This window comes from Coptis chinensis, chromosome 1 (genome assembly GCF_015680905.1).
Source record: "Coptis chinensis isolate HL-2020 chromosome 1, ASM1568090v1, whole genome shotgun sequence".
Classification (NCBI taxonomy): domain Eukaryota; kingdom Viridiplantae; phylum Streptophyta; class Magnoliopsida; order Ranunculales; family Ranunculaceae; genus Coptis; species Coptis chinensis.
In genome coordinates, this window is record NC_141456.1 from 81,177,890 (window position 1) to 81,203,387 (window position 25,498).

The window sequence follows — 25,498 nt, forward strand, 5'->3', positions numbered from 1 at the left end:
TCGGATGACATGGATGCACAGGTTCTAAATCGGATGACTCTCTTGATCAGCGGGTTCTCGACAAGATGAGAAAAAGGTGGGAGTGATGGCGGCGGTTAGGGCAGATGTTAGAAGGAAACGATTCTTTATGTTTTTTTACCCTAAATGAGAGAAGAAGAGATATTGTAGAACCACTATTAACTTAGAAATGCAACACACCACTTAGATGAATTTGAAAGTGCCACATCACAACTTGTGAAACACAAGGACAACTATTGGATAGAGGCTCTGTGGGCCCCACACCATTGTTTTTTATTAGAGAGATAATTATAAAGTTTGACTATAGTTTTTCTCATAAAATTTGTGAAGAAAGAAAAGTTTGATAAGTGGACAATGGAAGGGTTGGGCAAGTATAAGCCCGGCCCAATTGGCACCTCTAGTTGGAGTAGGAATAGCAGGTCGCTGTTTTTCTTGTCCGAAAACCAAACTCAATTAAGTTCCAGTAGTAGTGTTGAGCTTAATAATATAATAATGAAGCGCAAGAAATGGACCGAAGCCGAAGAAGAAACGTTAATTAAGAAATACTCAGAACTCCAAACAACAGGAATCTTATCCAAGCTTAAAACAAGAGAGAAGAAATACCAGCCCATTGCAGTACAAGTTAACACCCAACACCATCTCCAAGATCCCATCACTTATCCCTTCAGCTGGTCATGGCGTGACGTCTCTATAAAAATACAAAACATGCGTCACCAATACTTGGGCGTCAAGCAAAAGATTAAGACATCTGATGGCCTTGGTGACTTCATTTGGACTGATGGTATTGATCACTGGACTAATTTCTTGAAATATAAGGATGTCTTTGGTGATGTTGAGCTTGATACTTTTACTCATCATCATCATCATAAACTACGCGTTTCCGGCGCTGGGTCTATGGAAGATGAGGAAGAAGAAGGGCGTTTTGTTTTTGATTCTTTAGGGGGTTTGCGTTTCGATTATGAGGATGAGGAGGAAGAAGACAAGGATGTGGATGTGGATGAGGATTTTGGCTCTAGTGATAATGATAATTCCTTGTTTCGCGGTAAGAGATTGAAGAAAGATGATGGGATTGGGTTTTTGGGCTCACAGGTTTTGGAGATGAGAGATGTGTTGGGTAGAAAGGAAGAGAGGCGGCGAGAAAGAGAGTTTAAGAAGGAAGAGGAGGAAATGAGGAGATATGAGAGGAGTTTGGAGAGGGAGAATCAGAGGGAAGAGAGAATGAAGGAGAGAGAAGAGAAGGTCGAGGTACGGGTATTTGAGTGCGAAGACAGGGAGAGAGTGTGGGCGAGGAGGGAATTTGAGAGACGGGTAAGAGTAGAGAGAGAGTTCGATGAGGATAGGAGACAGTGGTTGATGAAGATGGAGGAGAAGAGAGAGGAGGAAGAGATGGCTTGGAGGGAGAGGATGGTAGCAATGCAGATTGAGCATGAGAAGCAAATGATGCAAATGCAAGCCGATGCTTGCCAGAACCAAATGCAGGTTCTTGGGGTATTCGTTCGACTCGTGTGTCAGTTCTTTGGTTCGGGGAATGATGGTTTGGGTGGACTTGGCACTCTGCCTCCTCAGGATTTGCAGAATTTGCAGCATCAAAGTGATTTGGTTGGTGACAACGGAAAACCAGATGTACATTCGGATTCCCACTTCATGTAATTTAGACAATGTAAGTCCAATTCTAGCAAAACTGATTTTTGTATCATATAATATGTTGTTGTCGTTATTTCATGTAGAAGATGTATTATATTGGAGTAGGAGTTTTTGTTAATTGATTTAGACACCATCTTAAGATGTTTCCAAGGATTTTACTATATGGCCATAGTATATGCAATGCTTCCCTTTCTTAATTTTCTTTCCGGTCTCAGCGGCACTATTTCTTATGGGACTTTCATTGTACAAGTTTGGTGTTGGGTTCTGAAGATATTCCTAGGTTGAAACGCAATACTGCTATTCTAGTTACTAGCTACAGTATAACATTTAGACCCTTGCATTCTCTACTAGTGAGAGTCATGATTGACTTTCTATCAGAGTAAAAAAGAAGTCATGATTGACCAGATTCAATGGCCAAGAACTGACTTGTGTGTACTTGAGTTGCTATCGCTACTTTCTATTCAGTGGAAAGATGAACAAGTTAACAACTTATGTAATTTAACTAATAATTCAAATTCGCACACATGATTAGGAAGCGTTTTAGGCGTACATCTACAGTTGAGGACTTTATAGGTTGGAAGATTGGATTTGAATAAGGCTGTTACAGAACTTATATAAGAATAGCTTTTTCTTTATATTTTCACAGGAACTTCCATCCACAGATCTTTCTTTTGCATTGCGATTTGTAAGCTCTCCCTGTACTAGCTTATTGCAATATTGCAGTATAGTAATATATATTGCAGTTAAGTGATGGATCAGCAATTTGACTTGGTGTTCGACCACAGGTCTTCATCTTGATAAACGAAACTGTTTGTTCATTTGATTAGATCTTGCAACAGTGAAAGCATAAAGGCGTATGTTCCAATTAGAAAAGACAGTCCTTTTGTTAATGTGTCCAGCAGTTAATAGCCTGATTTTTTTTTCTTTGTCATTACCAGCTCTTGCTAAACTACTGTCACAATCTTAGTTTCTACATATCCATCGTTGATCTGAATCTTCCCTAACCAACCAAACCCTGTTCAGATGTTCTTCTCCACAATATACCTTAGTTTAGAAGTCATCCTTCCTTCTCTACTAGATCCTAGAGTTCATATAGTGCAGTGCTTATTGAAAGAATATTTCCTACAAACTCCAGGGTGATTTGTTGTTGTTGTTATTTTATTATTTATTATTTATTATTTATTTCATTTATTTGTTTTGTTTCTTCACCACTATCCACTGTTGGAACTCTAAGGTGTTTCCGCTTTACTATTGGTCATGCTGTTTTTTTCCCCTTTTTTATTATTTGTTTTCAAATTATACTTTGGATCTATATATGCATGTAGTTGCCGGATTTGGAATTGGAATTTTGAATTCAACGTGAACATAAAACTACACATGAAGACCACTAATCTCAAGGATCACATTTCATATTCAAGACACTTCACCTTTATATTCGCTTATTCTCTTGCCTTTAAATTTCTAAGAAACTATGAGATTGAAAATTCTAAGAGCTTGCATCAGCTCTTGGTCTTTCACAGGGTATTACGATAGCTTGGGATTCTGATTGTGTTGATGTGAAGGATGAATTAATAACTTAATTGGTTCATTTACTTTGTCACTTGAGTGTACCATGAAATCCCCTAGGTTCTCATGGGTGATGACTAGTATTTGTGGTCCTAACAAAGATAATGGAAAGGTTCACTTAATGGAAGAGCTGGAAAATGTACTGGTCTGATCGCCGTTTTCTTGGTGTCTAGGATGGGATTTCAACGTAGTTCGTTTTGGGAGCGAGAGGGCTGGGAATAGCAGGATCACTAATTCTATGTATTTTTTTGATGAATTAGTAACATTGTGTGGTCGATTACCCGTTTGATGGAGCACTGTATATGTGGTCTGACAGGACGTGCCTTAATCATATTGATTGCTTTCTGGCTCTAATGATTGCAACAATCAATTCTCCAAAGCTAAGGAAGTAGCACATCCCAAGTATTTGTCTGATCATAGGGTGATTATTGTTGGACTGTTCTGAATCTAATAGGGGTCAACTCCTTTTAGATTAGAGCTGATGTGGTTTGTAGACTGCAACTTGATTCCCTTTATGGAAGAGTGGTGGCAACTTTTCTCGTTTGATGGTGCACGTAGCTACATGTGGTGGTGCAATATTAAGGAATTGAAACATAAATTGTGGGTATGGAATAGAGAGTGGTCTGGCAGATTTGTAAGCTCTACATGTACTAGCTTATTGCAATATTTCAGTTAAGTGTCGGATCAGTTGCAACATTCAGCAATTTGACTGAGTAGTGTTCCACCCCAGGCCTTTATCTTGATAAACCAAACTGTTTGTTCATTTGATTAGATCTTGCAACAGCAAATGCATAAAGGCATATGTTCCAATTAGAAAAGACAATCCTTTAGTTAATGTGTCCAGCAGTTAATAGGCTGATGCTTTTTTTCTTTGTAATTACCAGCTCTTGCTAAACTACTGTCACAATCTTAGTTTCTCCATAGCCATTGTTGATCAGAATTTTCCCTAACAAACCAAACCCTGTCCAGATTTTCTTCTCCCCAATATACCTTAGTGTATAAGTCATCCTTCCTTCTCTACTAGATCCTAGAGTCCAGATGGTTCAGTGCTTATTGAAAGAATATTTCCTAGTTGAACTAAGTACATTGCATTAAAAGAATATTTCCTACAAACGCCAGGGTGATTTGTTGTTGTTGTTTTCTATTATTTATTTTATATATTTGTTTTGTTTCTTCACTACTATCCACTGTTGGAACTCTAAGGTGTTTCCGCTTTACTATTGGCCATGCTGTTTTTTTTCCCCTTTTTTTATTTGTTTTCAAATTATACTTTGGATCTATATATGCATGTTGTTGCACGATTTGGAATTGGAAGTTCGAATTCAACATGAACATAGAACTACACATGACGACCACTAATCTCAAGGACCACATTTCACATTCAAGATACCTCACCCTTAAATTCGCTTATTCTCTTGCCTTTAAATTTCTAAGGAACTTTGAGATTGGAATTCTAAGAGCTTGCATCAGCTTTTGGTCTTTCAGGGGGTATTTCGATAGCTTGGGATTCTGATTGTATTGACGTGAACGATAGATTAGTCACTTAATTGGTGCATTTACGCTGTCACTTGAGTTTACCATGAAATCCCCTAGGTTCTCATGGGTGATGACAAGTATTTATGGTAATGGAAGAGCTGGAAAATGTACGGGTCTGATCAATGTTTTTTGGTGTCTAGGAGGGGATTTCAACTTAGTTCATTTTGGGCGCAAGAGGACTGGGAATAGCAGGACCGCTAATTCTATAATTTTTTTTGATGATTTAGTAACAAGAAATTGTCTGGTCAATTACCTGTTTGATGAAGCTCTGTATACGTGGTCTGACAGGAGGTGTCGTAATCGCATTGATTGTTTTCCAGCCTCTAATGATTATGACAATCAATTCCCCAATGCTAAGTAAGTAGCACATCCCAAATATTTGTCTGATCATAAGGTGATTATTGCTGGACTGTTCTGAACCTAATAGGGGTCAACTCCTTTTAGATTTGAGCTGATGTGGTTTGTAGACTGCAACTTGATTCCCTTATTGGAAGAGTGATTGCATTTTTTCTGATTTGATGGTGCACCCTACATGTGGTGGTGCAATATTAAGGAATTGAAACATATATTGCGGGAATGGAATAGAGAGTGCCTCGGCAGATTTGACTTGCTCATAAATGAAGAGCTTGATAAAAATAAAGCAAGAGGGCTCTCTCTTGTCGCCTGATGAAAAGGTACACAGAGCCAATCTAAAATGTGAACCCCAAGAGCTTATGAGAAAGGAAGAAATCTCTTGGTGGCAGAAAGCCAAATCTAGATACTTCAAAGAGAGGGAGAACAACGCAAGTTTTTTACCTTTAGATTGCAAATGCAAGGAGTAAAGTCGATAGCATTAAGGAGTGTATTAGGAACCATATTGCCAGTCATTACAAAACTCTTTATTCTGGAGACCTGTTGGTGAGACCCGAACTGGTGGGTTGGAGTTCAACGTCATTTCAGAAGAACAAGCAGTGCGCCTTGAAGTGGACTTTACTGATGAAGAAGTGGTGGCTGCAATCAGTGAGTTAGATTGAATAATCGGGCATCGGGTCCTGATGGCTTTTAGAAGGGGTACTCAAAAGATGTTGGCATTTCTTTTAAATATGACTTCATGAGGGTTCTTAAGGAAGTCCTATATAATTTTGGATAGGAGGAAGAATTCTACGTTGACTACACGTATACCTAAGAAGGTTGTGGATCTTTGGTATTGGATGTCTTAATCTACACATAGGAGAAATTATCATATCAAGGACATGGTGCTTAAGTGGTCTCGGGTTATCGAGGGATCCTACTTTTTTTTTGAAATATTTAGAGGGTTAAGGCAGACCCACACCGGTTACATCAAAGGACCCTAGCCCGAAAGCTTACATTGCCCGAAGGCTCATCAACCCCGGAGGGACACTATCCCAAAGGCTTACACTGCCCGAAGGCTCTTGCCGATACACTATTTTGAGTAGACCCAACTACCTCCACCTTGTCCATGAAGACTTGCTTTCGCTAATTGGTCCACCTATCATAGGCTCTTGCCGATACACTATTTTGAGTAGACCCAACCACCTCCACCTTGTCCATGAAGACTTGCTTTCGCTAATTGGTCCACCTATCATAGGAACACCCTTGTCACTAGCCCGAAAACTCACCTAGCCCATATCATAGGAACACCCTTGTCACTAGCCCGAAAACTCACCTAGCCCAAAGGTTCATCACATAATTACAAGAAAGAAACCTCCACCTTGTCCATGAAGACTTGCTTTCGCTAATTGGTCCACCTATCATAGCAGCACCCTTGTCACTAGCCCGAAAACTCACCTAGCCCAAAGGTTCATCACATAATTACACAAGAAAGAAATCCCAACCAACACTTGGTGGGATTCGAACTTGCAACCTCTCCCATGAGGAGAGTGGTACACAACCATTTGAGCTAGAAGCTCTTGTGTAATTATGTGATGGGCTAGGTGAGTTAATGTTGTTAATGTTTGAATTCGTAAGCCTCCTAGTCAGGCCTTGTGAGGACCTCCCTCACTGTCTGTACTTTTGTGCTTTGCACTTCTCGTCAAGACACTATGAGAAATTGATGACATTTATCCTAAGAGCATAGCTGCGTAGCACCAGTTCAAGGCCTACTTCTAGCTTAAACACTGATAATGGAAATGTGGTGGTTCATCAGGCATGAATTCAGCAGCTTCAGAAAGCATTTCTCATTAGGGACAAAAGCAAGCTGAAAGCTCGTTGGGGTTAAGAGGTGGTTAGCACCATTGGCATGCTAAGCTGGCATTGTAATCAAGAGAAAGAGATGGATAAATCGTTAGTGCTGGTATCGAGAAATTCCTCACCAAATTAGCTACAAAATACTCCCAAGTGAAGCAATATCAACCCAAGACTAGGACAAATCCTCCGCCCAGCCCCAAACGGCATCATCTTAATCTCCCTGCTCCTAGTTATATCAAATACTTAACCGTTATTATTTATGAACCTCCCTGGCTAAAAGTCCATTGAATATTCCCATAGAAAATGGCTAGATAATAGGGATAAAAAAGAAATGGTAGAATTTGGAGAGCGAATAGTGCGAGATGGTTTTGAGTGAGTTCGTGGATCATGTTTCCTGAGAGAGTGAAGGTCTTTGGGGTGGAACATCTAAGGCCACGGTAGATAAGATGCCTTCTCAGCTCTTTTGACACCGCAATTTTTGTTAGAAAAATAGATTTGCACAAATCTATTGAGATATAAAAGAGTATTTTTTCTCCCAAATTACCCCACTTGAGATGAAATGGGTTTCACTTGAAACTGTATGTAAAGAGAGAAAAACATTTTCAAAGGGGTGCATTGGTTCGAAACAGTGCATTATGCCGAAAAGGTGCGACCTTTCGAAATATACACTGGCACTGGTTTGAAACAATACTTTATGATAAAAAGAAGTAACATTTCGAAATGTGCATTGGTTCAAAACAGTATTTTATGCCGAAATGGTGCGTTCTTTCAAAACATGTGACTTTTTAAAAAGGTGCTAAACTTTTTCAAAGAGTCACTGACACTTCTCACCTATAAATAGTGGATGAATTTGGAGAGAAAGACACACCAAATTACACATTTTCTGATCTTTCTCCTTACTCTCTCGTTTCTTGGTCAACTATGTTGTTGTTTAAGCTAATTCTATAGATTTGAAGTTTTTAGCTTTCTATGTATGAAATCCGCTTATTTGGGAGACAAATTCCCATCAACCTTCAAGCACCGTGAGAGAAAATCTGTCTTAAAGACATAGTGTATCTACACTAGACTCGGATTTAATTAAGAAGTACAAGACACTTACAAGACAAAAAGTTTGTATGATTTGAATAAGTACAATTAAATTGTATATTCCTAACAACTTTCAAGTAAGGAATTTATTGTAAATCCTCTTCTTTGATTTCATCGATTGATGTAATAAATCCTTTGATTGCTTCAAATAGTTTGACTTGAACATCTTGATTCTTGACTAGATAAGCCATGAAATACTGCAACGCGGTGGACCATGGACGTAGTATATGTACCGGCGTTTAGAATCGCAGAACCTAAGTTACTTCGACACGGATAGGTGTGACCGTATCCGACACAGCTACGAAGAGTCTGACACGGTGAATTTTCAAAAATTGAGGTATATCACATACAATATGTCCGATATGTGACCGACACTGATTATTTTCAAAATATGGTGTGTACATGTTACGTAGCTTAGAACACAAAGCTACTACCTCTTCATCGTTTAGTTTTTTTCTCCCACCTTCTAGTATATTCAGGTTGAGAAAAGTGTCCACGTTAGTAGCAAAAAAGGACGATGAATAGTCCTTATCGTTCTTCTTCTGTTATTCCGTCTTCTCTCTATGAGTTTCTATGAGAGGAATCTATTCACATTTCTGATTACTTCGTACCTTGTGGAGTAAGCTTCATCTTTTCCGAAACAAAAATTTCCCTGCTCTGGGGAGGAAATTTAACATGTTGAAGCTGGTAAAATTAAGCAGAAAATCTCTCTGAACCGTTTCGATTCCTCTGATTATCTTGTCATCCAGTTTTTCTCCAAAACACATAAGAAGAACTAAACAGAGAAAAGCGTATTGAAGTGTTCCATAATAGAAACAGAGCAACCTGATTCCACTTGTTTTGGAGAATGTCTAAACCCCATTTATGAGCATGGCTGTAGGATTTCGGTAGTGAAATTTGACCAGAGATAGATGGGTGATTTCGGAAGTGAGATGACGAAGTTGACGCCATACTGGTCCGTAACCAGCCGAGTTGATGTTGTGTTGATTGCTTGCAAGGTAGCGTGTTGTTGATGGGGGCAGGATCGCGATCCCGCAAAGGTGGCACCGTGGGTGATGTGAGCCTTGTGGGATAGATCATGGTTGGTGATAAATATTGATTTACGTGTGCCGATGTTGAGGGAGTTGATTGGACTGAATTTGGAGTGAAGGTGGTGGAGAGTTAGTTCCACTTCGGAAAAGCTTTTTGAAACCATTGGAGACTTGTTAAGATTGGGATGTTGGGTGGACCAGGTGGGAGTTTGTTGGTGGTGGATTGCTGCAAAATACTGAATATAATTTAAGGAGGTAGAGAAGGCATAGAGAGGTGATGAAGGGGAGGAGGCCTAGCTTCCTAATAGGGTCCACTTTCCTTGTAAAAACCTAGTTGAGTAGCTATAGGACTCTCAATCTATAAATAGGTCTTGTAATCCAAAAAAGAGCTAAGTAGAAAACCTTGTTTAATTGTAGATCTATTTTGACATCAATAATAGAAAACCAAAAGAGATATTTTTTGCATGTTTTTGTTGATCATTATTCATCTTCTTCATTATCGTATTATTGTTTATTTTCTTTCCTCTTTAATTCTTGTTCTATCTACTTGGTTGTCTTGATCAAGAGGTATTAGAGCACCAAGATCTTGTGGATTTAGATGGCGTGTGGTCTCAGCACGTGACCGTTACAAGCAATCTGGCGAAGAAAAGAAGACAAGAAGTTCATAGAATTAAAACTGGTGCTGAGAAAGAAGAAAGTAAAGATGTCAGTCGATGAAGAAAAAACATGAATCACAAAACTTGAAGAAAAAGTTGCAGATCTAACTTCTAGCGTCAACAAGTTAATTAATATCATGTCAACAAAAGAAGTCTCTCCAACTGCCACTTCCGAAAAAGGCCAGATCTGAATTCTGAAGATGGAGATTTTGAAGACACCGGATCTGATGATCTGATGAAGATGTTGGTAAGTCTAAGCGTCCTATGAAAAACCTTAAAATCGACTTTAACGTTGATATTCCAATTTATGATGGGGTCGTTGACGCTGACAAGTTAGATAACTGGATTGGTAGATTAGAAACTTATTACACTATTGATACCTCTACTCCTTGGGCAACCCAGAATCTTAGATATGTTAACTCCACCACCTTTTTGTAAGCAAAGTTAAGAGTGGTGCTTCTAATATGGGGAAACAGATTTGTAGTTCAAGGAAGTCGTTATGTGTTGCTTCTATATGGAGTTTTGCAACAGGATTATACATAAGAACTTGGTATGATTGTTGAATTTCTACTGAAGATGATTTGCAATTGCCAGAGAAACTTTAAGTATGACCATCTGACTTAGTGGATGATATTATTCTGATTAATCATTTAAAATGTTGGAATGTAATCTCCTACGAACCTAATGGCCTGGAGACTGGAGAGATTATGGAGAGAATTTTGTTTCTTCCTCTTACTGGAAGCAATGAAGGAGATAAATTATGACGGAAGTAAAACAATACAGGGAAATGCAAAGTCTGATCTGTGTATAGTGGAGCTTTGGGAAAATCATGTTGAAATATTTCTTTACTTTGCTTGTGAATTTGCTAAAGTTGTATGGTGGGTATATAATGGTATGCTATGAATCTTCATAAGATTATTTGTGGGGCAGGCGAATTGAGTTGCGAAGATAGTATCCTCTTTCTGGTGAGGAGAACCTGGCGGATGCAAGGTGGTGAGAGTGTGAGACCTATTTGGGGCTGCTTCATGGAACATTTGGAAAGCTAGGAATGAGTCTGAGATTTAACCAAGTTGTGGGAAATCCAGACATCCAGTTACCTACATCGATAAGACCGAGAAGTATGCAAAAGATGTTATGAACCGCCAGAAGCATGTAAAAGAGAGTATCACTTTGTACGTTTCCTCCGAGTTATGCAGGTTGGCTTAAGACTGATGAGGCATCTGCTGGAAATCCTAGACCTGCAGGAGATGGAATACTAAGGAGCTGCAATCCCAGTTTTTCATGCCCTGAACAACATTGCTGAAATCTTAGCTCTTCTATTTGGGGTTATCTTACTTAAACAACTAAAGATTCGAAGAGTCATACCAAAAACGGATTTTCAACTGTAAATTAATGCAAACTGATCACCGAAAACATTAGTGTAAATATAGAATAAAATCTCTGTAAACTAATGCTACCAGCTGGATTGAGGATACACTGAATGCTCAAGAAAATTGTGATGAGGGCATTGCGGATGTGTTAAATAGATAATGGATAATTAAGTAAAATATTTTATTTTGTATTGACTGTTTTGATGCAACCAGCACACTGCATAGATAAACAACACCTAGCAATACACGCTAGTAGTAAACTAGTAATAACAGATTAAAGAACAGTTCCTCGGCAACTCTTCCAAGTTTCAACCGCCATCAAAGACTTAAAGTGGATCACATTAAAATGGCAGTAAGGCTAAATGATGGATCACATTAAAATGGTAGAGATAGACATATCATTTTGCAGTAGGTATCAAAAATTATAGAGAGAACTTTAAACATGTCAACTAGGGAGACTTCACAACAATCCTTGCCTAGGAGATATATGAGCTCGCAATGGATTTTTCATCACAATGGTAAACTGTTGCGTCTCCGACAAGTCCACATCATCTCCTGTCTCAGCTGTCCATTCAAATTCCCTCACCAAATTAGCCACAAAATACTCCAAATGAAGCATTGCTAAGCCAATACCAGGACAAATCCTCCTCCCAGCCCCAAACGGCATCATCCTAATCTCCTTGCTCCCAGTTATATCAAACACTTCCCCATTACTATTCAAGAACCTTTCTGGTTTAAACTCCATTGGATCTTCCCACACTTTTGGATCACGCCCCATCTCCCCTACCATGAAATTGATTGTAGCATCTTTAGGTATGACGTAGCCGTCCAACTGTACGTCATCTGTGACTGCGTGTGGCAATACGAAATGGCCAGGTGGATGCCTTCTCAGCCCTTCTAAAACCACAGATTTCAAGTAAGGCAAGTTTTGCAAATCCTCTTCTTTGATCTCACCAACTGATGTAGCGACTCCTTTGATTTCTTCAAATAACTTGACTTGCACATTTTGATTTTTGACCAAATTAGCCATGATCCACTGCAACGCTGTGGATGTAGTATCTGTACCTGCGTTTAAGAACTCGGAACACAAGACTACTATCTCTTCATCATTTAGTTTTGTTTTCCCACCTTCTTCTTCTGGTATACTCAGATCTAAAAGAGTGTCCACATAAGCAACACCGAACGAAGATGTAGAGTCGTCCTCGTTCTTCTTCTCTCTACGAGCTTGTATGAGAGGAAGGAGTACCCGTTCTTGATTACTACGTAGCTTGTGTACTAAGTTCCATTTTTTCCTAAACAAAATTTTCCCTAGTCTAGGGAAAAAATTTAAGATATTGAAACCAGTGAAATTGAGTAGAAGATCTCTCTGACACTTTTCAATTTCTCTGATTTTATTGTCGTCTAATTTTTCTCCAAAACACATAAGAACAAGCAAGCAAAACATAGCGTATTGGAAATGTTGCATGACAAAAACAGACCTACCCGAGTCCGCTTCATCTTTGAGGTTAGTTTTGAGTATATCGAAAACCCATTTACGAGCATGGCCATATGATTTAACCCGAGACGGGTGTAGGATTTCGGAAGTAAGATTCCGTCTAAGGAGACGCCATAGGGGACCGTAACCTGCCGAGTTAATATTATGTTGATTGCTGCTAAGGAAGCGAGACGCGATGGGGGCAGGGGGACGGTCAGCGAAGGCGGCACCGTGAGTTATGAGTGCCTTGTGGGCTAGATAATGGTTGGCAATGAAGATAGCTTTACGTTTGCCTATGTTGAGAGAGATTATAGGACCATATTTGGAATGAAGATCGCGCAGAAGTGGTTCCAAGTCGGAAAAGCCTTTTCGAAACCATTTTAGACTTGTTATTATTGGGATGTTGGTTGGACCAGGCGGGAGTTTGTTGGTGCTGGATTGATGGAATAGATTGAATACAGATTTGAGGAGGTAGCATAGGCAAAGAGCAACGATGAAGGGGAACCATGGGAAGTCTTCCATGGAATAAGTGAATGAAACGTGTGTCACAGAAGATGAAGATGATGATAATTGATATTGTAGCGGAGAGTTGAGAATACTGAGATAACTAGTAATGCTACATACGTGTCAAAATTCATATATTGCAGTGGGAGTTAATTAATTAATAAATATAGATTAATTTATTAAAAAAGGAAAAAAGATAAATGAGAACGTGTCCAGTGGAATCAAAGATATTTCGTCCTCTTCCGTTTTAAAAAAGCATAAAATGTGGAGAAAATCATTCGAGATACGCGACACAATCTCATTTTGGCTAGATGTTGGGTGTGTGACGTGACCACTGACGACACCTATTCTGGTCCAGGATTCTTCCTTTTAAAACTCAAGAACTAGAAGGTACTTGTTACTGCCGAAGACATATTGTGTTGGGCAGACCCCAAAAACTAAAACACTTATTACAAATGTGCCATTGGTCTCAAAAGTTGTTTTGTGTTGACATATCCCAAACCAAAGTGAATTTGACTTGTTGCAATCTTTTCAGCCCTTCTCTTCTATTCTCTTCTCTTCCACCATAAAAAACCATAAACTCTTAAATCCTTAAACCCTAACACTAAACACTAATGGAAGAGCCCAACCCCATTTTAGAACATGAAGATGACGAAGAAAATGTAATGCATCATGACCCCATTCAAGAAGAAAATATAGAACAAGTTCCAAGTGACCCCATTTAGGGGTGTCAAAATGGCCCTCAAACCCTTAGCCTGCCCGCCCCGACCCGACCCATGGGCCCAAAAAGCCCTCAAAATGAGGCCCTCACACATTCGTGGGCTGGGCCGACCCGGCCCTCAAGCCTTTGAGGGGAGGGTAAGGGCCTAGACTTTGAAACTTAAGCCCTCCCTTAAGCCCGGCCCTTATTAGGCCCTCAACATTTATTACATATATTTTAATAAAAAATTTTACAATATATTTCATTTTAACATTAATATGCTAAAAATCACTTAAAAAAACGTTTATCTATTAAGTTTGCCAACCTTATAATTTCATTATAATATTTTATGAAATGAATTTAATTGATCTTAATTGACTAATACAACTTTAACAAGTTTTTTTAGTAGTTTGAAGGTTTAATTGTGAAGTGCATTTGATTTTATCATTTTTAACTAATGTTTCTAAATTTATTTTGTAAATCAAATGTATAACATAGTATCCGCCCTCACGTTTGGCCTCCCCCCTTCCTTCAAGCCCCCGAGAGGGTTGAGGGCGGTAAAGGCTTCGAGATTTAAGCATTGGCCCGACCCGACCCGGCCCCCGCCGAAGTAAATGAGGGTAGGGCTGGCCCCCCCAAAAGCATGAGGGCTTCATTGTTTGAGGGCGGGGACCCACCCCATTATTCCATTTGACACCACTAACCCCATTCAAGAAGAAAATGTAGAACAAGTTCAAAGTGAAGAAAATAGAGGAATGGATGATGATGCATTTAATAAGAATAAAGTAAATATAAATTAAACGTAATTATGAATGTAATAATTATGCATGTAGAAATTATTGATGTGTACAGTGATTATATATGTAATAATTATGCATGTAGTAATTATGCATGTAATAATTTTGCATGTAGGAATTATTGATGTGTACAGTTATTATACATGTAATAATTATGCATGTGAGAATTATTGATGTGTACAGTGATTATACATGTAATAATTATGCATGTAGTAATTAAAAGACGCGGCTATGTCGTTTGTATTTCACACCAAACGGTCTCGTCACACCATCTGGACTGTGTCCAAAACGATGTGGCCATGTCGTTTGGGATTTGAATTTGGAAAAAACGATTTGTCTGTTTTTTTGCGACTTGAACGGTGTGGCCACACCGTTTGAAGTTAGTCTAAAATGACATGGCCACACCGTTTGGACTAGGTCCCAAACGGTGTGGCCATGTCGTTTGAGATTTGAACTTGGAAAAAAGATTTGTCTGTTTTTTTGCCACTTGAACGGTGTGGCCACACCGTTTGGACTTAGTCTCAAACGACATGGCCACACCGTTCGAACTTAGTCTTGAATGGTGTGGCCATGTCGTTTGAGACTAAGTCCAAACGGTGTGGCCACACCGTTCAAGTGGCAAAAAAACAGACAAGTCTTTTTTCCAAGTTCAAATCTCAAACGACATGGCTACACCGTTTGGGACCTAGTCCAAATGGTGTGGCCATGTCGTTTGTGGCATTTGGTACTTAAGTCAAACATCAATTAACAACTGTTCTTTATTTAGGATCCTTCGGTGCGTTTCGAGAACTCTGGAAACTCGAATGACGTGGATGATGTTCAACCGCTTTTCAATGGATACAACAAATATTTACTACGGAAGAGGTACATAGTAGGCATTGTTTTCACTTGTTTTATTTTCTAAATGAAATTATATTAGTTTATTGATTGTTGTTTTCTTTCATATCTTTAGGTATTTCATACACGTAGTGACGTAATTGGTTGGGCAACCGCTCGGGAAAACAATGTAATGTGGTTGTGGTAATTGGGAAGTCGTAGAATGCTAACGGAACCGAAAATTACCAAGGCTGGATTTAGATTGCGAGAGTTCGTGTGTATCGCTCACACAAAAAAAAGAGAAAGTTAATAAGAGAAATACGGGAACCATGAAACGTGGATGTCTATTTAAGTTAAGATATATTTTCCAACGCGGCACTGTCGATAGTTGGAAAATTGTCGTTCTTAATGGTGTTCACAACCATCCATTATCGAACACCCTTGAAGGACATGCATTTGCTACTCGACTGACTGTTCCACAATTCGAGTTCTTGTCAGAGATGACTCAAAATGGAGTTAAGCCTAAAGAAGTTTTGAAGTCCATCACACATAGGTTTCCTGATAACCTATCTAGCATATATCAAGTCTACAATGCCAGGCACAAGGTGAGGACATTGGATATGAACGGTCGCTCGCAAATGCAGAGATTGCGTGAGTAGTTAGTAGAAAACCATTATTTTGAGGAGGTGAGAGAGGATATGAATACGGATGAGATAACGGGATTGTTATGGGCCCATCCGGACGGTGTTAAAATGGCTCGGACTTTTCCAAAAGTTTTCATCATAGACGCGACCTACAAAACCAATAAGTATCGGTGCCCTTTTGTACAGTTTGTGGGGGTGACTTCAACTTGGAAGTCTTTCACGGTCTGTCAAGTGTTGCTCCAGTCCGAAACAGCGATAGACTATGAGTGGGCTTTGCGTCAGTTTAATGGTTTGCTGGGTGAAGAAAGGCCATATGTGATCGTGTCTGATAGGGACTTGGCCTTGATGAGTGCTACTGATATTGTGTTTCCTGACGCGCACAAGCATCTCTGTAGATGGCATATCTCTATGTGCGTCCTTCAGAAATGCAATTATTTTTTTCCCATAACAGAACTAGTAGATAAAGGCCAGTTCTCATGGAACACTGTAGTGAAATCGAGGACTGAGGATATCTTCAACCGTAGAATTGCTGCTTTGGAAAAACACTATAGGGTTGAGTACTCCAATTTTGTTAGTTATCTGCGAGAGACTTGGTTGCCTTACAAGGATCGATTCGTATGTTGTTGACGATCAACACATTATCTTTGGGAGTACAACGACCAATAGAGTCGAAGGGTCTCATGCTCGTGTGAAACGCGTGTTCTAGGAAACACAAACATACATGATTTTCTAAGTATGTTTTACTTGATCCACCCAATTTTAGAGATCCAAATATGCGAGATTAGAGGTACGCTTAGAAGAGTCCGATTGTAACCCAAAGACCACCACCGGATTCCTTTATTTCGTGAACTTCGAAACCCCGGTCTCAAGAAAATGTTTGGACTTGCTTTATGAAGAACTAGATACCCGTAAGCCGTCTTTGCTAAAGACTCGAAGTTCATTTGTGGGTGTTATTTGCGCACTGGTCATGGATTGTCATGTGCTCACGAAAATCATTGAACTTCAAAAGCAAGAACGTTCCATATCTTTGAGTGCTATCGATCCCTTTTGGGAAAACTCACCTGTTTTCCAAGTATGTCGGTGGGTGTTGGTCCCGATTGTAGACCTTCGATGGATATGTTTATGAAAAGGTATGAAATGGCTTCTGAAGAAGAGCAGAGGGTTATGGTTAGAAAACTTATGGAGATTGCTGTGCCAGAAACTACATGGCTAGAACCACCTCATGAGGAGGCGAAAACCAAAAGTCGGCCTAAGGGTAGTTGCAAGAGAAAGCTTCCAACTGAGGATGAGAACTCTTCAAAGCGAGATTCATCTGGTTTTGAACATTCCCAACGTGAGCACGAAGAGTGGGTCTCGTCGCAACAATCGGAATGTACGCCAAATTCCAAGCCTTCTCATAAATTCCAAGCTACTCCAAACCCACCTGCAGAGAAGTCTTCTCCGAAACCACCTTTGCCACAAAAAAAAACCACACCACGGAATAACTCTTCTCAAAAGTCACCTTTACCACCTAAAACAACCACACCACGGAATAACTCTTCTAAAAAATCACCTTTACCACCTTAAACAACCACACCACGGAATAACTCTTCTAAAAAATCACCTCAAAAGTTAGACATTGGCATCCTGAGGGAGCCGAGACATTACGGTTTGGACATTCCAAAAGAACTGCACAAATATATTGTTAAAGTGGATGACATTGTGGGTGATGGCAATTGCGGGTATAGAGTAATGTGCATTGCATTAGGAAGAAGTCAGGAAGAGTGGTCGTGGATGAGAAATGAGTTGTTACAAGAACTTAATGACAACCTCCCCTATAATCGCATACATTGTACACTCACAAAGGAGATTAGGTAATGAAACCTACAATTTCCCATGAATGCGGTTGGGCACCCCCTCGTAAGTGGATGAGCATGCCCTTTGCTGGATATCTATTTGCTTCGAGATTTAATGTCGTCCTCGTACACTTAGGAAGTATGTACTGCCATCTTATTTTGCCACTGAGAACCCAAACAAATCCTGAGAGAGTAAAGAAAGTGTTGGGTACCGCTTACGTACAGGGATGTCATTTTGTCCATGTTGAACTTGTTGATGATTGTCTGGTTCCAAAACCGATGCGAAGATGGCGTAAAACTCGACACTTAATTGCAGATAGTTGGGATACTGCATTACAAGCAAGATAAGCGCAATTTACGGCATTGAACATTCCCAATTTAGTATTGGAAGACGAGCACACTAATGATGGGTCCGAAATACCAATAATAGATGTTGACTAGGAATAAGTCTATGTAATTAATGTTCATGTGGTTGGAATTGTAATTTGGTTTTTGATACAATTTTCTTAAATTTGATGGTATTTTTTTTGTCGAATTAATTGTATGGATGTATGTATGTTTGTTTGATTTTGGAAAAAATGACTTTTGGAAAAAATGACTTTTGGCAAAAAAAATTCTCTGTTTTTTTGGCACTTGAACGGTGTGGCCACACCGTTTGGACTTAGTCTCAAACGGTGTGGCCATGTCGTTTGAGACTAAAACTTGGAAAAAAAATGACTTTGCTGTTTTTTTGCCTCTTGAATGGTGTAGCCACACCGTTTGAAGTAGGTCCCAAACGGTGTGGCCATGTCGTTTGTAATTAGTCTGAAACGACATGGCCACACCGTCCAAGAGGCAAAAAAACAGCAAAGTCATTTTTTGGCAAAAGTTTAGATGTTGCGTGTTGTTTCATGTTTTGGCAAAAAATAGATGTTTCGTGTTTTGGCAATTGATCAATGTTTTATACATGGCATAAGAGAAATGAGAGTGGAGAAAGTGAAGAAGATATTCCAAAAATTTGACAATAACAAAGACGGAGGACTCAACACAAGAAATGTCATATCTAGTAATCTCTGTAAACGGACTAACAAAACCTGCGAAGTCGAATATGAAAAAAATAACTTCTATTTGGTTGGCAATGTAACTCCATAGTGATTGTCGTATAATCAAACAATGAAAGCATAGAAGAATAGAATTGATTTGAACTTCTCACATACAACGTCAGGAAGATGCACGTAAGTCAAGAAAATCCTTAGAATGTGAGTAAAAGAAGCATTTAATGAACAAAATCTTATTAGAAATAGTACTGCAGTTCTAAGTTACAAAACTTAGATTCAACAAGTATTCCACATATCCCACAAAAATCTCTGAGTTTCAGCAATAATAAAATGTTATCACTTGATTTTTCTCTATAAGCATCTTTGTTACAAAAGCATAAGTAAACATAACTATAACAGAATTAAAACTTCAGAAAATGGTGTCAAGAAAGACACTCAATCTCTTAACCAACCCCAGACTCAAAAATTAGAACCTTACTCCTCTTCCTCTAGAGTAAGTTATCTTCCAACACAAGACTGCCAATGCTCTATAACACATTTCCAACAAGACTGCCAATGCTCAACACAGTAAACCCTAAACTAACCAAATTCAACATTGCTAAATCCAATGCTCCTTAACGATATCGTCTGCTAATGAACTTGCACCGGGTTAAATTGTATGCCTCCATGAACTCGTTCCGTGCATCGTCGGGAATCGCAGTCCCACCCAATTGCAGGCCTTGATTGAGCAAACGAGAAATTTCATCAACGACGGGGTGCTGTCAAAATTAAAACGAAAAACTACATTAGTATATACATTTACATTTATAAAATACCAAAACAAAACAAAACAAAATAAAACAAAAAAACTAACGTTGTAAAGTATTAACTCACCAGATTATGATATGGAAGACTCTGTAGGGAGTAGAGATTAAGATGATCAGGGTTTATCATTCGAATATGACTATTGTTTTCGTACCAACTCATGAATCTACTAACACACTCCCATGGATAAGACGGAATGGGTCCTCGATGTTCAAGTTGTATCAAGTGATTCTGCCATTTACTCCAATAGGAAGACACAACATTAAATTTCACATCGTACCCGCGTCCGGAAGTAGTTCGCGTCGAGGTCTTTGGTCTTGGGGGATCTGAAGGTACAAACTGCATATGACCCAATTGACGCACAACTCTCGAAACATTGTACTGCTCGACATTATCAAGAAAGCATATAAATCCCTCGAAAAATGCTATTTCATCCACCGGCCGTATAGCTCGGACTTCAGCATAGGGATACCATTCAACCTATCAAATAGCATATGATCGAGGAAATTAATCATTAACCACATACTAATAATATCAATTAATAAATAAAACTATTTATATACAAAAATGCTTACATCGGTACAAGTCATATTATCAATCATCACTCAGGTATGCTTCAATGCAGCTATTGTGCTAGCATAAAAAGACTGAGTAACTGAGTATTTATGAGTACGCGACATGCTCAACTGATAGTCGTCGTTTGGGAATGGCCTGAACACCGGGAAGTACTCATAAATCCATGCCTAGATTAATATAGACACCCAGTTAATATTGTAATAGATAGATAAAATTGACATTGAAAAGAAAAAAACAAAAAAAAAATACCTGTAGGAGAGTGAAATAGCCTGAAACACCCTTCACCTTGGCACTTGTGGCAGTCCCAAGACCCTGCAGACAAGTAAGCCGGTAAAGGCCGCACCCCACGCCAGTAGTCTCTGATCTTGGCAAATTTCATAAGCAGTCTCAGATAACAAACGGGAACTGCAGTTCCTGCACGATGTCGGTGAAGGCGGTGCATCCAAAGAAAAACAACAAATAAGCTCTCACAGCAAACCGCAACTCTTTTTTGGGTTGACGCCTTCTTCACAACAACCCCATTTTCATCCCGTAAATCTTCATCCGTCACCTTCCCAGCAAACTGCTTCATCAAGAAATCCATCCTAACTTTGGAAGTGAACTTATTGGATTTCATCTCCGCATCTATCTTGTCCATGGGTATGCCAAGACCTTGGTGGAGGAGTCTTTTTGGTTCTTCCAGGGTCAAATCAGTGTCCCCAGTCAACTGCTTTGCCTCTGATCGAACTCCTAAGAGTTGGGAAACATCGTCCAACGTGATTGTCATCTCACCCCACGACATATGAAACATGTTGGTCTCTGGATGCCACCTCTCCACAAACGCGAGACCAACACAGATCCCGATGCCTATATACACCTAAGACCCGAGCACATAAGCCGGTCCTTTGAAGCTCCACATGAAAATTAGAACACCAACACTCTCCGACGATATCCCATTGTACCAACTTGTTCAGGTGCCCATGACACTTCAACACCCCTCGCCTCCGCTAAAAAACAACAAAAACTTAGTATTAATGTATGCACAAGGTTTCGTAATACAAAATTTAAATACTAATAGACAATATATAATAATATTACCTGCCCCTCCCAAATATCGCGAGCCACGTGCACCGCATAGTCATATAACTGATGTGACACGCGAGGGCCACCTCCATAAACACCTCTCTAGAACTCCAAGTCATTGTTGGACTTTCTCACAATATTCACTGGAGGTACAGGTACAGGGACTTCAGGGACTTCCTCGTCATTATCATCCTCCTCCTCCTCATCCTCCGCGTCCTCCTCATCCTCCGCGTCTCCTTTTCTGCATCATCAACACCCTCTTTGTCATCTTCTTCACTATCATCTTCTTCACCATCACCTACAGCTACACTCTTCCCACGATCCATATTTACATCATCTATATCTACATCTACATCTACATCTTCATCTTCATCTAAATCTAAATCTAAATCTACATCTACATCACTCAGAACTGTCTGCTTTCTTCTCTTTTGATTTCCTAACTCTACACCACTTACTACATTACTGGGATCATCCGCTTTCCGATCCCCTCTACGGACTGATGCCGAGGTAGTTGTTGCCCTTTCTCTTTTTCTCGGGCTCCTTGCGACCAACTACTACTCCCCCACCTAACAACTTCTTAGCACTTTCGTGAAAACACTTTTTGCTACATTCTTCACATTCACATTCTTTGTTCGAGGCATTGCTACAAAATAAATAGGAGTTAAAAATAAGACATTCAACTAATTCAAATTGTTTATTAACAAGCAAATTCACAACTTCTAATACTAACAAGCAAATGCACAACTTCTTCTCCATTTAGGAAGTCAGCATAGTGTAACAAACCTACCACAAACCAGAAGTTATTGTACAACAACTTCCCATTAAGTTACAATTGAATCAAATCCCAGTTTTCTAATAGTAGGAAGGTGAGAGACGCAACCCCATAGTTTACATTTTCAACTACAGATAATATGCTCTAAAATCTAAATCGCTACTTTTTTTTTCTAGTTTCCAGCCAAATGGTCCACGTAACAGCATATAACTGTACTCAACAATCATCCGCATCGGTGGTTCAATCAAGCAAGGTAGTAAAACACTCTAAGAACCTCACTGATATTAAGTTATAACCTACAACTAAAGTTCCTCCAAGAAGCATAGCTCTTCTTAGCATAGTCTACTATCTTAATATCTTATAAGTCCTACCAATAGAGGAAAACACAAACAAACGAGCACGCATATAACCAAAAATTACTGGAACAAATTGAACATATCCAAACATGTGAAACTTAAGAGCAGTTTTCAAACAAGTAGCTGCCAAGTTACAGATTATTAAAAGACATGATAACAGTTGACTCATCGCTCATCGAATCGGACCAAAAACTTCGAGAAACCTTCCTTCTCAACTCAACTCTCTCATCATCATCATCATCTATAAACCTAGTAGATTCGAACAAGGTTCAATCCAGCTCAGATTATCGAACTAACAGATCGACCCTCCGGACTCATCAACAAATCTCACCAACTATAGTCTTCCAAAGAATCGGTTCTTGCAAAAATATATCTAATAGGTATGAACTACGACATTGTTTTTTGACTTGTATGGACCAACCAAATACAATGTACAATGTATAAACAAACACCTTGAACACTCAAACTACAATGTATGAACAAACTACAATGTATGAAAAAACTCACTTTGAAAGCAAAAAACTCACTTTGAAATTGGTATTGATAGAAGAGCTTGGGATCGAGATCGAGATCGAGCAGTAATTGAAACCACCAATTGATTTGAAACCACTAATTGATCGAGATCAAGCAGTAATTAAAACCACCAATTGATCGAGATCGAGCAGTGATCGAAATCGAGCAGTAATTGGAAGATACCTAATTCGTGGGTTTGATCAGCTTACCAATAAAAAGATCGACCTAATTGGTGGGTTTGAAGGATACCAATAAAAAGATCGAGCTAGTTGAAGATCGAGCTAGTTGAAAAAAAGATCGAGCTTACCAATAGTAATTGAAAGATAATGAAATATTTTCTTAATTAACTAAATATAATGAAATACAGAAGATATAAAGTGATAGTGAACGTAAAAGAAGAAAAAATATAGAAGCCAAAATAAAAGTAGTGAATGCATGAAAATGATTCTTCATATTGCACCTGATATTCTCATATACTATGATAATAATGTCACCAAAACTGTACGCCTAGGTAAATATACTACTTGTTACATGTATAAACTAGAAAGCAGCCATGTCAAATACGAATACGTAACATTATAATGTCAACATACACACACCATTCTTATGGTCTCTTAAATAATCAAATAATGAACATGGCTATGCAAACAACATTTTAATTTCTCTAATGAAAGTGGTAATTGAGTGGCTTACCGATTCCGCGACTGGCGCTCGTAATCTAGAAAACCTTATTAGAAGAAATAAAAAATAAAAAAAAAACTAATGTTAGAAGCAAATGAAATTAGTAATTGAAAAAGCAAATGAAATGAGTATTGATAATACCAAAAAAAGATCGAGATCGTGGGTTTGATTTTGGTGAGAGAAATTTGATTTTGGTGAGATCGTGGATTTTGGTGAGATCGAGCTTGATCGAGATCGTGGGTTTGAAGGATCCGGTTTTCCGGTTTCTTGGATATTTGGTTGGGAGGTGTACGAGTCCAAGTTGTGCCCAACACAATGGGCAGACCCCGGCCCAACTCGGGGTCTGCCCAACACAAATTGGAGTCTGGCAGTAACAGGACCCAACTAGAAAAGAGAACAGCTCCTCTAGCCGGTACACATTCTAATCCGTATGCATGAAACAGTACAGATGTCCAATTGGTTTTAGAGAATTAGAGGAGTTGATTATTACTTTATAAAAATCATGGCGTAAGGTTTCGATTTTCTTATTTTATAATTTAGTTCAATGATTAGTTATAAAATGCAAAATTATGTCGCATAGAATATTAAAAATAACCCATAAGACAATACTGATTTTTGTAAACAAATCCTTAAAATAATCCCAAAAAATGGGTAGAAAAATGTGCTTCTTAATTCTTGAAGTAATAGGGAAAATGACTTCGACACCATATGGGACAATCATATCAAAAAGTCAGTTCGTTTCGAGTTTTCTATCCTCGCTTATCAGAGCTTGCATGTAAAATTTACAGACCGAAATTGTTGAAACCTCTTCATTCATGTAGTAACAAACTTCCTTAGTAGCGTTCTTCACGTCTTCACCAACTTGTAGTATGTTGTTCAAAGGTTATACGGAATGCATGAGAGTATACCAGTCGTTTGAAGCAAGGCCCAAAATATCGATATTGATAAATATATCGGTGTATCCAAAAACCGATATATATCGGATATATTGGAAATATCGGATATATCTATTTTTTTTGTGACTAGTCAAAATTTTGTTTTGTATGTCGATATATCGGGAATATCGTCAATTATATCAGAAATATCATCTATTATATCGGAAATATCGACAATATATCGGTCAAAGTCAACAATATTTGGTCAAAGTCAATAATATCGGTCAAAGTCAACAATTTATATCGGATATATCGTATATATCGGTCGATATATATCGTTATATCGGAAATTCCGATATATATCGGGAAAAAAGGTTCTATATTCGGTGGATATATATCAGAAATATCGATGTCGGTGTACAAAAATACTGATATATATTGACGATATATCGGATATATCGACAATATTTTGGTCCATGGTTTGAAGCATCGACATCAAAAGGCAGAGCTTTGGAATAGACCTAGGCTTACAATATAATAGACCTCACACTTTTCAGAGTCTGTCCGGATTTTATAGCTGCCTAACAACTTCAAACTGTTCAAGGTCCTTTTGGTCTTCCCATTGTACTTTTCCAAACGTAGCACCCAAGTCTTTAATGACATTTAGGAGATTATTGTTCCAATTCCTCCGAATATGTCACAAGTCACAACCAGGATAGCTAGCAAGCAATTCCAAACAGCCAACCCAAAAGTGTCTTTAATGACATTGAGGAGATTATTGCTCCGATTCATCCGAATATGTCACAAGTCACAACCAGGATAGCTAGCAAACGATTCCAAACGGCCAACCCAAAAGTGTACATACTGATTAGAGTAGGAAGTAACCATTGCAAATATTCCTTAACCATAGTGTAAACAAAGAACAAGGGAGAAACTCTTCCGGACAAATCGGAGA

The 25,498-nt window shown here is 38.9% G+C and overlaps 2 protein-coding genes and 1 pseudogene across 4 annotated transcripts; 1 reads left to right on the forward strand and 2 right to left on the reverse strand.

Annotated features, from left to right (window-relative positions):
- Positions 1-436: 436 nt before the first annotated feature.
- On the forward strand, positions 437-13,117 carry LOC147525405 (uncharacterized). Of its 3 annotated transcripts, none has more exons than XM_086607087.1 (2): positions 437-1,678; positions 9,634-13,117. In XM_086607087.1, exon 1 carries the CDS (start codon positions 511-513, stop codon positions 1,666-1,668), a length of 1,158 nt encoding a protein of 385 aa, XP_086463213.1. In that variant the 5' UTR covers positions 437-510; the 3' UTR covers positions 1,669-1,678; positions 9,634-13,117. The 3 variants fall into 3 exon arrangements, with proteins under 3 accessions (XP_086463213.1, XP_086463221.1, XP_086463229.1); XM_086607095.1 differs by having other exon boundaries at positions 9,643-13,117; XM_086607103.1 differs by lacking the exon at positions 9,634-13,117 and adding an exon at positions 3,402-3,416.
- On the reverse strand, positions 6,003-8,899 carry LOC147525406 (cytochrome P450 89A9-like; annotated as a pseudogene).
- Positions 11,259-13,262, reverse strand: LOC147525407 (cytochrome P450 89A2-like). The gene has a single exon (XM_086607077.1). It carries the CDS (start codon positions 13,088-13,090, stop codon positions 11,555-11,557), a length of 1,536 nt encoding a protein of 511 aa, XP_086463203.1. The 5' UTR covers positions 13,091-13,262; the 3' UTR covers positions 11,259-11,554.
- Between the last annotated feature and the right edge of the window lie 12,236 nt (positions 13,263-25,498).

What these genes read in the sequence shown, in the direction of transcription:
- LOC147525405 (XM_086607087.1), top strand. Translation starts at nt 511, where the DNA reads ATGAAGCGCAAGAAATGGACCGAAGCCGAAGAAGAAACGTTAATTAAG.
- LOC147525407 (XM_086607077.1), bottom strand. Translation starts at nt 13,090, where the DNA reads ATGGAAGACTTCCCATGGTTCCCCTTCATCGTTGCTCTTTGCCTATGC.